General features: G+C 44.3%; 1 protein-coding gene across 1 annotated transcript in view; it reads right to left on the reverse strand.

Annotated features, from left to right (window-relative positions):
• Positions 1 to 559: 559 nt before the first annotated feature.
• LOC132151644 (contactin-4-like) overlaps positions 560 to 13,303 on the reverse strand; it is a 101,519-nt gene continuing 88,775 nt past the window's right edge. Inside the window, exons 21-23 of the mRNA XM_059559900.1 lie at positions 5,414 to 5,526; positions 2,418 to 2,586; positions 560 to 2,274 (exon numbers count right to left, since the gene is read on the reverse strand). Coding sequence (XP_059415883.1) covers positions 2,180 to 2,274; positions 2,418 to 2,586; positions 5,414 to 5,526 — 377 coding nt within the window. The 3' untranslated portion in view covers positions 560 to 2,179. The remainder of the gene's footprint in view (positions 2,275 to 2,417; positions 2,587 to 5,413; positions 5,527 to 13,303) is intronic.

The raw sequence follows: 13,303 nt of genomic DNA on the forward strand, positions 1-13,303 counted from the left end.
GTCAGCTGTTTGGACTCTCATTCTGACGGCACCCATTCACTGCAGAGGATCCATTGGTGAGCAAGTGATGTAATGCGAAATTTTTGATCAAGACAGAATCTCTTTTTCATTTCGGATGCTGTGAGGGTGAGTACATTTTCATTTCTTGGTGAACTTTTGGTTTAATTTCACTGAAGCAGACAATGCTTTTTGGATGCTGGATTAGATGATAAATAGGTTTTACACAAACTTCTAGAGATACTGTATGTCAATTCAAGTGCACTTAAGAATGGGGGGCATGCAAATGAGAAGAAACTAATGTTATTTTACACTTCAACATTTCAATTAAATTATTCTGATTCTTTAATTTACACTGAAAAGAAAGTTGCATTTAATTAGATGACTGCAAACTAGGAACATTTTTCACTAGCTCAGATTTTGGATCCACGGTGTGTGTGTGTGTGTGTATATATATATAGTAATTTAAATGACTGTAGGCAAGTATGCCTGCTGTCTTTACACTCTCATCCAGCAGAGACTAATCTCAGTCTATTGATAATTACCAATCAGTACGCTTTGAAGGAATCGTCTCCAGGCAACCATATAGATCAGCCAAGCTCTATTCCATTCATCAAATTAGAATGAAACGTCTCCTCCCAGATCAAAACTGCTGTAATGCATGTTGGAGGCTATTAATGATACTGTAGCTAATCATATATTTGCTCTACTAATATTTCAACATGAAATTTTATTTATTTTTATCTCTCAGAGATTGTACAGGATTAATACAACGGTATTAAATAGGCCAAAATGCATTGATAACAGCAAAATAAAAATAAAAACACCACACAAATATGTTACATTTATAAAATGCTAAATTTCAAAATAAGGCAAAAATGTGGATACTATTAGGTGATTTAGTATTTAAAATTATAAATAAACGTAATTAAACATACAGATACAATAAACAAATTTCAAAATAAATATTGCAAAGACAACAGAAATTAAATAAAAGTTAAAGCAATAATAAAGTAAAACATGAAAAAGTTTTTCACTATGCATGATAATTACAAACAGATAAACATTAAAAAAATACATTAAAAATGATTTAAAAATAATCAAATAAACTGTAGAGGATATAAAACATATTTTTTAGATGTATGAATTGTGATATTTAGAAAACGTGAAACCAGCAGAGGGAATATTTGTTTAAGTTGAGTTCAAATGACAGAAGTACTCATCTCATCTTCAAGCGTACAAATCCAGAAGATGTCGGCAAGAAATATTTTCACAGGAACAAACATGATGAATAATCTTTGAGAGATATCAGGAAGGAAAACTGTCTACTATAGCATAATGTGAATGACAGAAGAAATCATAATTGAACTGATGAATTATGGGTTGAATTTAAAGGAACAAGAAATGCTTTTCGTAAGAAAATCAAATGATTGACTTTCGTAATTGTCCAAACTAATAAATAATACTGACTAGCAGCAAGAAATCTGTGTAATTATTCAGAAACTATGTATCAAACCAAACTGCCTCTATTCTTTAAAACAGTAATATCTCTCAAGGCAAAACGTTGTTTTGCATCTATCAAAAGGCCTTTTTACATACACAAACACAGCGTCACTGACTTGACTGACGTGTGTGAAAGGAAAAACAGCATGGGTATAATTCATAATTCAAGGATTTCTCTTAAAGATCCAACATTCCAGGTCACTACTACATCACATTGCTTAATATTGTGCTTAATTTGAATCTCAGTTCTGAATATCTAAGCAAAAAAAAAAGAAAAGAAAGAGAAAGTCTGCTTTTTTTTGCATAAAATCTACATACAAAAGACAAATAGTTTGACAAAGAGGTAAAAAATACATAAAAATAAAATTAAATTCACAATACAAGGCAATGGAGCTGATTCACCATTTTTTTCCTCTTTTAAAAAAAGGAAAATAAATCCAATATATCCACCCAATTAGATTTTTTAAGTATTAAAGCTGATATGTGTATTTTTTTCCCCAATGTTAAAATATTTCCTCATATTTGTTCATCAATTCCAATTAAGCAATTTTTAGGTTGATTTCTCTCTGTAGCAGACAGTAGTACAGTGTCTGGGAAACCATAATCGTTTTCTAAATTCCATTTGGCGATATAAGTGGCATAGAGGTGACACCCTTCAGCTTTAAATAATTGCAAAATTCTATGAAAACAACCATGACAGGATCAGAAACACTACTCCGTGAACATGGGCCATCTTGCTTGCGTCTGAACTGAAGTATCCCCTTGAGTTCAGGCCTGTGATGGAGAGGAACACAAAGACATCACAGACAGGATTATACGAAGGAGGCCATTACAAATGTCAAACAATTGCCTGGTTAGCAGTTAGATTCTAAAAAATCAGTGTGCACCGCTCTTAATGAGCTCTTATGAAGCCTTACTTGACATCTTTGGAATGCGTATAGGGCTGCTGCTGCTGCCGTCTCCTCCGTCACTCAGGGCTTTGATCTGAACAAGCAGGTCCTCTTCTGATGGCAACTGCAACTCTACGGACGTCCTGTTGGTCTTGACTACGCTGTTTCCCCTGTGCCAGTTTTGACGATACACAACCTGTGTGGGAGAAAGCAGGTCAGTGAAATGCAGCTAGTCTGTGTCATTTAACTACAAACACTCAGAAGTCACTACAAGGATATTTAATGATGTACAGCAGCCCCCAAACATATTTTAACTCTTAATTCTGAATAATAATAAAAAAATTGGAATATGATTAGATAAAATATCAATCATAAAAAGCATTTATTATGATGATAAATAGCACAAGCACATTTTTAAAGATGTGATAAAGAGAAAGATAAAGTGTATGAAAGTCTGTTTCACACAATTGTCTTGCAATCTTCAAAACCCAGGTAAGAGAGTGAATACAAATTGAATAATCATTAGAAATTTCAAATTGATTTTCAGTGGGAGGATTATAAGTATGTTTACTGACATATCTTGCTGTGAAAAAAAAATAGGTTTCACAATCCATAAATCATTTAAATGTTTTTTTTTTTTAGGCTGACAAAACAAATAGCCACCAAACTGATATTCTTTCTTACTCATACAGACTAGAAAATGTATGATTATTGATTGTATTATTCTGCAGGCGCCACACAGTGGACAGTTAGGATTGCAAATGAATAGTGCTTGTGTCTTATGAAAATGTCTTTAGCAAGGCCTCGCTAAGCTCATAGATCCAGATGGAGGATAGCTTCAGAGCAATCCAGCTGTTCACAGACCCTACAAGAATCTACATTTTAGAAAGACCATCGTCAATTAGCTGGCTGCACTCTGCTTCAAATTAATTTGCTTAAAAGAAATGAATCTCATTGGACAAATTTTAATCTTCTTTCAGAACATTTTATGTGAACTCTTGCTACAAATGACTCTGCTTTTGAGCGCAGCAGGAGGTCGGAGCAGCTTGTTCTGAAATGTAAAAAAGCCTTGGATGTTTCTGAACTGTATGTATGACCTTGAGTGTGAAAGGAAATTTGAAAAGTTAAAGATTATGTTAAAGGGGAAATCAAATCTTGACAGGGAAATATGTTTAAGATATGTTTAAAATACCTTTTTAATTTAAAGGCAGGGTAGGTAAAAAAATGTATAAAAAACTTTTTTTCCAAATTTGTTTAAACTTTATTTATATATCAATACATAATTAAAATGTAAGTACTCTGAAAAAGAACGTATAAAAATCGAGTGTCTGTAGACCTCTCACGACTGTTTTAAAGACAGCTCATTATTTCCATTCACTCCACCCCCTCCCTTCTGGGCTCCTTCCAAAGCCTCTACTACGGCTCGCTAAGTAATGTTATGTTAGCTATATTACGCAGCTACGTGTGCTAATGACACATGCTTCATGAAAAAAATATGTATGATCAAAATACAAAAAGAAAGATTTACCTGTCCAGCAGAAATAAAGCCATCAAGGAGTCACTTTTCAGCCCCTTGAGTTCCCTCAGTTCTCGCCATCGCTGGAAAGCCACGCCGATATTAACTCGCGTTTTATTTCTTTGTTTATCCAAAGACTTTTTGTTCATTGCCTTTTCTTGTACTGTTACTGTCTTCCTTTTTTTGCCTGGTTTGCCTTCACTAACTGCATAGGCTGGTACTGTGAATTTTGCTTGCTGTTTCTCTACCATTGTTTTGGTATTCCTAGGATCCGTGCCTGTTGAATTCCTCAAATCAAACGTGCACGCGCAAGTGGGCAGGTCATGTGTGGCAAAAGGGTGGTTGCCATGGTTGCGAGAGAGTGACAGTCGCCTAAGCCAATCCTATGTTTCGTCCCGAAATGGAAATAATGAGCTGTGTTTAATACAGAGTAAACGGTCTAGAGTCACTCGATTTTTATACTCTTTTTATCAGAGTACTTACATTTTAATTATGCATTGATATATATAGAAAGTTTAAACAAATTTGGAAGAAAGTTGTTTATACATGTATTACCTACCCTGCCTTTAATGTCTAGTCAGATATTTGTTCAGAATTCATTCACTTTTACCATTTATATTTTTTTGCTAAGGGTCTTTCTAAAAGCCTCAATGACAACCCTGAATTTTCATTATTTTTACTAAAGGTTTTGCTAGCAAAAAGAAGAAAGAGAAGCCTCTGTTGAGGAGAGAGATTTGATTTGTTTTGACCAATCCCGAAATACAACATTTCTAACACATCTGGATAGCTAAATGTGCATCCAATCATACGAACAGGAACAAAAAAAATGCCAGTAACAATTTACAGTAAGGTGGCATATGTTAAAGGGATAGTTCATCCAAAAATTTAAATTCTATCATCATGTAATCACCCCCATGTTGTTCCAAATCTGAATGCATTTGTTTTTTTCAGCAGAACACAAAAGATGATATTTTGGTCGCCACATAGTTTTGGTTCCCATTGACTTTTATTGTGTTTCTTGAAAGTCAGTGGAAATCCAAAGCTGTACAGTTGGCAACATTCTTCAAAATATCTTATTTTATTTGAAGATGTTATGTAGCGCTATTTTTAGGTGGATTTTCCCTTTAAGAAGTGACTTCATGATATGTATGCATTATGAAAATGTCTTTAGTAGCAAAAAGTACTGTATAGAACCAATGGCCTCTTATGGTAAACTAGCATTAAATATAATACTATGCAAAATGATCTGTACTTCAACTGACAAGTTCCAAGGAAGTTACATGAGCATCTGGAAAGACTTCACAAGCACTTCAAATACATTTTTTTTAATGAAAAAAAAAAAAAACAGTTTATAATGCAGCTTTCAAAGGTAATGTTCTCAGTCATTTATCTCTGAGTTATTTTATGTGAAACACCAGCTTACATGGCACACTGATACAGCACGTTTATCAGCAAAAGCAGCAGAAGAGTGAGAAGAAAAAAAACAAACAAAAAATACACTGATTACCTTGTAGCCGGTTACTTCTGATTCATTGTCCATCGCCTTCACGTGTTCCCAGTTCAGAAAGACCTTTGAGTTTGTCAGGTTCCACTCAATGTTCCCTGGGGGTTGACTTGGAGCTAAAAGACATAAAATATATTCTGCTTTACTTCCAACTTGTGTAATATGACTGAACAACATCTCCCATATATTTTGTCCTTTGCAATCTTAACAATCAGCAGCGCACCAGCTGAGGTATCATCTAAATTTAAGTTCAAAACTCACTGGCGCTGATTCAGTTCAGCTTGGCTCTCACTTTAAATTAGCTGGAATATATATGGATCTGTAGGAGTCGTTTTAATGTAACAGCAAAAAAATAAAAAAAAATAAAAATAAACTGCCATGAAACAAAGAAACATTGTGCAAAACATTAAAGGAATATCTCACCCTAAAACCTATATACTGTGATCACTTATTCACCCTCATGCCTTTCAAATCTCTTAACAGAATGTCCAAGCTGGTCCTTTCCAGACAATGACGTTGAATGGTGGACCACCTCAACAGTTTAAATGTCTGCCTATTTCTCAGTAGAATAGCAATTGGTAAAATAGACTTCTTTTATAATATTTTTATCTTTTTTGGAGCTTGACGAGGTCTGATTCTCATCCACTTTCATTGTAAGGCAACAGAGTAGAGTAGACAATCTTTAAAACTTCTCATTTTGTGTTCCTCCGATGAAAACAATGTTGGGTTTGTCACATCGTCTCGATGAATAAATAATGCCTGATTTTCATTGTAGACTCAACTACCCTTTTAAGACATTTCTGTTTATAAGTTCACAATTTTCACACTAAAGAATTATTTGTGACTAAGAAATGCAGTTCATATTGAAATAAAGGCAAAAAACGTACTCGGTTACTAAACGTAACCTCGGTTCTCTCTAGAAGAGCGAACGAGTACTGCGTCTTAGCTAAGACGCTACGGGAAAGGTCTCTTTTCAGGAAATACTGAAGCGAAAAATTATCCTTAATTTTGTATTTTTGTAAAGCGCATTTGCAGCAGTACACAGCCATAGGCGAGACGGCTCATTCGCTCATTGGCTTGTTCTGCGGCAACTGCACAGCCTATCGAGCGCGGGCTGATGCAACATCAGACCAATAAGGGCGCTTTGCGCCCTTCTTGCCACTTCCCGCCGAAACGGGTGTGGCCCAACCTATAAAAGGAGCTCGAAAAGGCTGACTCACGTGATTTACTTCATCGCCGAAGTGAACCAGAGTGAATCGTATGCACGGTAGAGAACGCAGTACTCGTTCGCTCTTCTAGAGAGAACCGAGGTTACGTTTAGTAACCGAGTTTGTTCTCTTACGAGAGCTCTCTTGTACTGCGTCTTAGCTAAGACGCTACGGGAACCCAATGCAAAACGCCGTGCGCGCAGGGATCACACACCAATAAACCTCAAGCAACGCCCAGGATTTACAGTGCACAGTCACCTGAGGGACTCACAGAGAGTCCAGGACAGAAAAGGGGGGGAAGCCCTCCGTCCCATATCTAGCAGCATCCGTAGATGCGGCAATATGACATCACACAGCCGAGGCAAGCCTGACCAATGTGGCAATGCGGGTCTTACGCAATACTGCCCATATAACAGTCGGCAGCGCATAGCGCTCATGAACTCAGAATTCCCCTCAGGGCCCTGATTCGACTATACCGACAGCAGCCTTGCTTGCAAGGCGGGAACCTCCAGGTTATAGAACCTGATAAATGTAGACGGCGAGGCCCAACCTGCCGCCGTACATATATCCTGCAAGGAGATCTCAGTAGACCACGCCCACGACGAGGCGACGCCTCTTGTGGAGTGTGCTCTGACGCCCAACGGGCCCTGATGGCCACTGGAAGCATAAGCTAACGCTATGGCGTCAACTATCCATCTGGATAGAGTCTGTCTCGAAACAGCCATTCCCTTGGAACGTCCACCGAACGAGACAAACAGCTGCTCCGTCTGCCGAAAGGCAGCAGAGCGAGACACATAAGCTCTAAAAAACCCTGACAGGGCAAAGAAGACTCGAGTCTCTATCCTCTCCTGACACCGGCAGGGCTGACAGGGCAATAACCTGAGCCCGAAACGGCGTGTTGAGGGTTTTCGGCAAATAACCGTGCCTAGGTTTGAGTATGACCCTTGAGTCATTAGGCCCAAACTCCAAGCACGACTGGCTCACCGAGAGCGCGTGCAAATCACCCACACGCTTCACCGAAGCGAGAGCCAACAAGAATACTGTCTTGAACGACAGATGCTGAAGGCTAACCGATTGGATAGGCTCAAAAGGGGGACCCTTCAAGGCCTCCAAAAACCGCCGCGAGGTCCCACATAGGGACTGACGGTGGTCTGGGAGGATTCAGCCTCCTAGCTCCTCTGAGGAACCGGATGACTGAATCGTTCCTTCCTATTGACTGACCGGACGTCGTTTCAGAAAACACCGCGATGGCCGCCACATAAACTTTGATAAACCACATAAGCTCTAGCCTGAGTGATGGTATTTAGCACTCCCACTGCGAGATCAGTGGGTAACCGTTGAGCGCCCAAACATGGAGGGACCACAACTCCGGTTGAGGGTGCCAAATCGAGCCCCTGGCCTGCGAGAGGAGGTCCCTCCTCAACTGTACCGGCCACGGGGCGACATCTGCTAACTGCATCAAAACTGGGAACCATGGTTGGTTCTTCCAAAGAGGTGCTACAAGCAGTATTGAACATCTCGTTTCTCTCACCCGTTCCATCACCTGCGGAAGGAGGAAGACGGGAGGGAACGCATAAAGCGGGCAGCACGGCCATCTCCGTGACAGCGCAATTTCGTTCTTGGAAAAGAACGTGGGGCAGTGAGCGTTTTCGTGGGACGCAAAGAGGTCCACCTCCGCCATGCCAAATCTCTCCCACAACAGCCGGACTGTTTGCGGGTGTAGAGACCATTCGCCTGTAGGAACATTGCCTCTGGAACATTGGAACATTGCCAGCCTGTCTGGACCCAGATTCTGCAGTCCAGGCACATGCACTGCTCTCAGCGAGCGCACGTTGCGCTGAGCCCAAACCAGGAGGCGTTCCGTCAGCCTGCACAGGTTTCGGGACCCGAGACCGCCCTGGCGATTTATGTAGGACACCACGGACATGTCATCCGAACGGACTACGACGTGGTGATCCTTGATATGGGGACAAAAGCGCGTCAGCGCGTTCTCCACTGCCAGCATTTCCAGGCGGTTGATATGATGGAGCTTTTCCCGTTCTGACCATAGGCCAAAGGACGGTCTGCCTTCGAGCAGCGCTCCCCATCCCGAAGTGGAGGCGTCCGTCGACACCATTTTCACACTCGGGGAAGTCCCCAGGCTTACACCTGATCGGTACCAGCCGTTCGCTGTCCAAGGTGCTAGAGCCGCAACACAGCTTTGATCGACCTTGAAATGCAGCCGGCCAGACGCCCACGCTCTGCGCGGCACCCGAGCCTTCAGCCAGAACTGCAGGGGGCGCATGCGGAGCAGGCCCAGCCGCAGAACCGGAGATGCTGAGGCCATGAGACCCAGCATCTTTTGACAGTGTTTGAGCAACACGGTCACGCCGCAGCGGAAAGAACCGGCTGCGCGCTGAATGCCCATCGCGCGCTGTGGTGACAGCCGCGCCGTCATGGAACACGAGTTCAGAAATATACCCAGAAAAAGGATCGTCTGACTGGGGTTCAGCGAACTCTTCGCCCAATTGACACTGAGGCCGAGCTTCTCAAGTGAAGTGAAGTGAAGTGAAGTGAAGTGACATTCGGCCAAGTATGGTGACCCATACTCAGAATTTGTGCTCTGCATTTAACCCATCCGAAATGCACACACACAGAGCAGTGAACACACACACACACTGTGAGCACACACCCGGAGCAGTGGGCAGCCATTTATGCTGCGGCGCCCGGGGAGCAGTTGGGGGTTAGGTGCCTTGCTCAAGGGCACCTCAGTCGTGGTATTGAGGGTGGTGAGAGAACTGTACATGCACTCCCCCCACCCACAATTCCTGCCGGCCCGGGACTCGAACCCACAACCCTTCGATTGGGAGTCCGATTCTCTAACCACCAGGCCACGACTTCCCAAGGTGATCGAGTAAAACGGCCCTGTGGTCCACGAGCTCCGCTCGTGATCGGGCCAGAACCAGCCAGTCGTCCAAATAATTCAGCACTCGTATGCCTCTGAGTCTGAGAGGAGCGAGCGCTGCATCCATGCACCTCGTAAACGTACGAGGAGCTACGGACAAGCCGAATGGAAGGACTGTAAACTGGTATGCCTGGCCCTCGAAGGCGAATCTCAAATATCGCCTGTGGTTTGACGCTATCTGTATTTGAAAATACGCGTCCTTCAGATCTATTGACATGAACCAGTCCCCTCTGCAAATCTGCGCGAGGAGTTTCCTGGTCGTAAGCATTTTGAAACTGCGTTTCATCAATGCCTTGTTCAGCTGTCTTAGATCCAGTATGGGCCTGAGACCCCCGTCTCTCTTGGGCACCAGAACGTATCTGCTGTACAGCCCCCCCCTCGCTTTGAGCTTGAGACACAGGCTCTACAGCCCCTTTGCTCAACAGTTTTGATATTTCGGCCCGAAGTATGTGTGCTACTTCTGTTTTGACCGTAGTTTCGACGCCCTCCGCGCTTTTCAAAAACTGTAGCGAGTAGCCTCTCTTTATAATGCCTGTGCTGTGCTTATATGTGGAGATGGGCACTGAGCAGTGGGCATCGTCACTACATTTATAGCACCATCGGCCGTGGCCGGGACACCAGAAATTACACCTTTTCGGGAAATATCTGGGTAGCCGTGATAACGGTTTTTGTGTGCAGGCAAGCGGGCAACCACACAGGCTTGCACATTGCAAAAAACGCTGAAACAGTCACAATCTCTGGAACTGAAACAGCGGCGCGCTTAGGTGAGAGCCCGGCCACAGCGGAACTCGTACACCGGCGCTTCGATGAAGCAGCCATCGTGTGTAGTGCCAACGCAGCGTCATGCAGCTTTCCTAGGATGGCTTCGGGGCTCCTGGCCTCACCGTAATCCTCTGCCGCGGTCCCCGCGGCGCGGGGCGACGGCCGGTAGAGCGAGAACGGGGGTCTCGAACTGCGTTTCTGAAGCTGTTGTGATAACGGCTTTTGTGTGCAGGCAAGCGGGCAACTGTGCAGGCTTGCGCATTGCAGAAAACGCTGAGACAGTCACAATTCCTGGAACTGAAACAGCGGCGCGCTTGGGTGAGAGCTTGGCCACAGAACTATACCCAGAAACAGGATCGTCTGACTGGGGTTCAGCGAACTCTTTGCCCAATTGACACTGAGGCCGACCTTCTCAAGGTGATCGAGTAAAACGGCCCTGTGGTCCACGAGCTCCGCTCGTGATCGGGCCAGAACCAGCCAGTCGACCAAATAATTCAGCACTCGTATGCCTCTGAGTCTGAGAGGAGCGAGCGCTGCATCCATGCACCTCGTAAACGTACGAGGAGCTACGGACAAGCCGAATGGCAGGACTGTAAACTGGTATGCCTGGCCCTCGAAGGCGAATCTCAAATATCGCCTGTGGTTTGACGCTATCTGTATTTGAAAATACGCGTCCTTCAGATCTATTGACATGAACCAGTCCCCTCTGCGAATCTGCGCGAGGAGTTTCCTGGTCCTAAGCATTTTGAAACTGCGTTTCATCAATGCCTTGTTCAGCTGTCTTAGATCCAGATTTGAGGCGGGGATCGCGCTGATCACAGCGGGCAGATCGCTCCTCCTCGACCCCGTCCCGGCGCTTAACCGACTGGGGGAAGGCTGAGCAGGTCCCGTGGGACTCGATATGTCTGCGAGTAATTGTGGGCTGCATATGTGCACATTTACCACTTTCAACTCGCTGTCTGCCTGTGCAGAGCGTACGTGCACGGGCCTCGTTTTTACAGAAGCCACGCGCCGTATGTGACAGTGTATGTGGGCACTGGGGAGTGGGCACGTTTACTATGCGGCGCGCTCGACCGATCTGTGTCGATCTTATGTGCGCGAGCCCTGTGTGCAGGGCTGTGCTTACATGTGGAGATGGGCACTGAGGAGTGGGCATCGTCACTGCATTTATAGCACCATCGGCCGTGGCCGGACGATCATGCACAGGTTTTGTTTTTACAGAAACCACATGACGCGTGTGACATAGTAATTGTGGGCACTGAGGGGTGGGCACGCTTACTATGCAGTGTGCGCGATCGACTTGAGTCCCTTTTATGGGCGCAGGCCCTGTGTGCAGGGCTGTGCTTACATGTGGAGATGGGCACTGAGGAGTGGGCATCGTCACTACATTTAAAGCACCATCGGCCGTGGCCGGACGAACATGCACGGGTTTCGTTTTTACAGAAACCACATGACGCGTATGACATAGTGATTGTGGGCACTGAGGAGTGGGCACGTCTACTATGTAGTGCGCGTGATCGACTTGAGTCGCTTTTATGGGCGCGAGCCTTGTGTGAAGGGCTGTGCTTATATGTGGAGATGGGCACTGAGCAGTGGGCATCGTCACTACATTTATAGCACCATCGGCCGTGGCCGGGACACCAGAAATTACACCTTTTCGGGAAATATCTGGGTAGCCGTGATAACGGTTTTTGTGTGCAGGCAAGCGGGCAACCACACAGGCTTGCGCATTGCAAAAAACGCTGAAACAGTCACAATCTCTGGAACTGAAACAGCGGCGCGCTTAGGTGAGAGCCCGGCCACAGCGGAACTCGTACACCGGCGCTTCGATGAAGCAGCCATCGTGTGTAGTGCCGACGCAGCGTCATGCAGCTTTCCCAGGATGGCTTCGGGGCTCCCGGCCTCACCGTAATCCTCTGCCGCGGTCCCCGCGGCGCGGGGCGACGGCCGGTAGAGCGAGAACGGGGGTCTCGAACTGCGTTTCTGAAGCTGTTGTGATAACGGCTTTTGTGTGCAGGCAAGCGGGCAACTGTGCAGGCTTGCGCATTGCAGAAAACGCTGAGACAGTCACAATTCCTGGAACTGAAACAGCGGCGCGCTTGGGTGAGAGCTCGGCCACAGCAGAACTCGTACAACTGCGCTTCGATGAAGCAGCCATCGTTAGTAGTGCCGACGCAGCGTCACACAGCTGGCTTTAGATGGCAACACCGCTTTTGCCGCCGTCCAGCAGAGGGCGGACAAAGGTGCGTCGCTATCGCCTGTTCCACCGGCGGAAGTGAGTGGTAAGAAGGGTGCGAAGCGCCCTTATTGGTCTGATGTTGCATCAGCCCGCGCTCGATAGGCTGTGCAGTTGCCGCAGAACAAGCCAATGAGCGAATGAGCCGTCTCACCAATGGCTGTATACTGCTGCAAATGCGCTTTACAAAAATACAAAATTAAGGATAATTTTTTGCTTCAGTATTTAGTGAAAAGAGACTTTTCCCGTAGCGTCTTAGCTAAGACGCAGTACGAGAGAGCTCTCGTAAGAGAACATATCTTAAAAAAACAGAAACATGCTGTTGTTATGTATTACAGATTCTCATGTGCCAGATATTTTAATGCTGCTTGAATGTCAGCATGCTCTTCTTTCCTTTATTTCCATAACTCCCTAACAGTAAAATAGTTGCCCCTGATGTAGGGTTGCTTTGGAGCAATTTTACGAATTTTGTGTTTACCATTGCCTGGTCATGTGCCCACACAAACAATTCTACTTTTCACAGTAATTGAGGAATTTATACATAGTTTAACCGTAATTGAGCACTGAACCAGGGGAAATCAGACCTCTTTTCTCATCAGATTTCATGGCTAGGACTTTGTGCACCAAGTATTGATGATAGTTTAAAAAAATTGAGGATAATAGCTATATATTTGAAGCAATTTAACTAATGATACATACTATTACGATAACTATACTAGATCATAACAGTGGATGGTGATATT

Source organism: Carassius carassius, chromosome 10 (genome assembly GCF_963082965.1).
Source record: "Carassius carassius chromosome 10, fCarCar2.1, whole genome shotgun sequence".
NCBI lineage: Eukaryota > Metazoa > Chordata > Actinopteri > Cypriniformes > Cyprinidae > Carassius > Carassius carassius.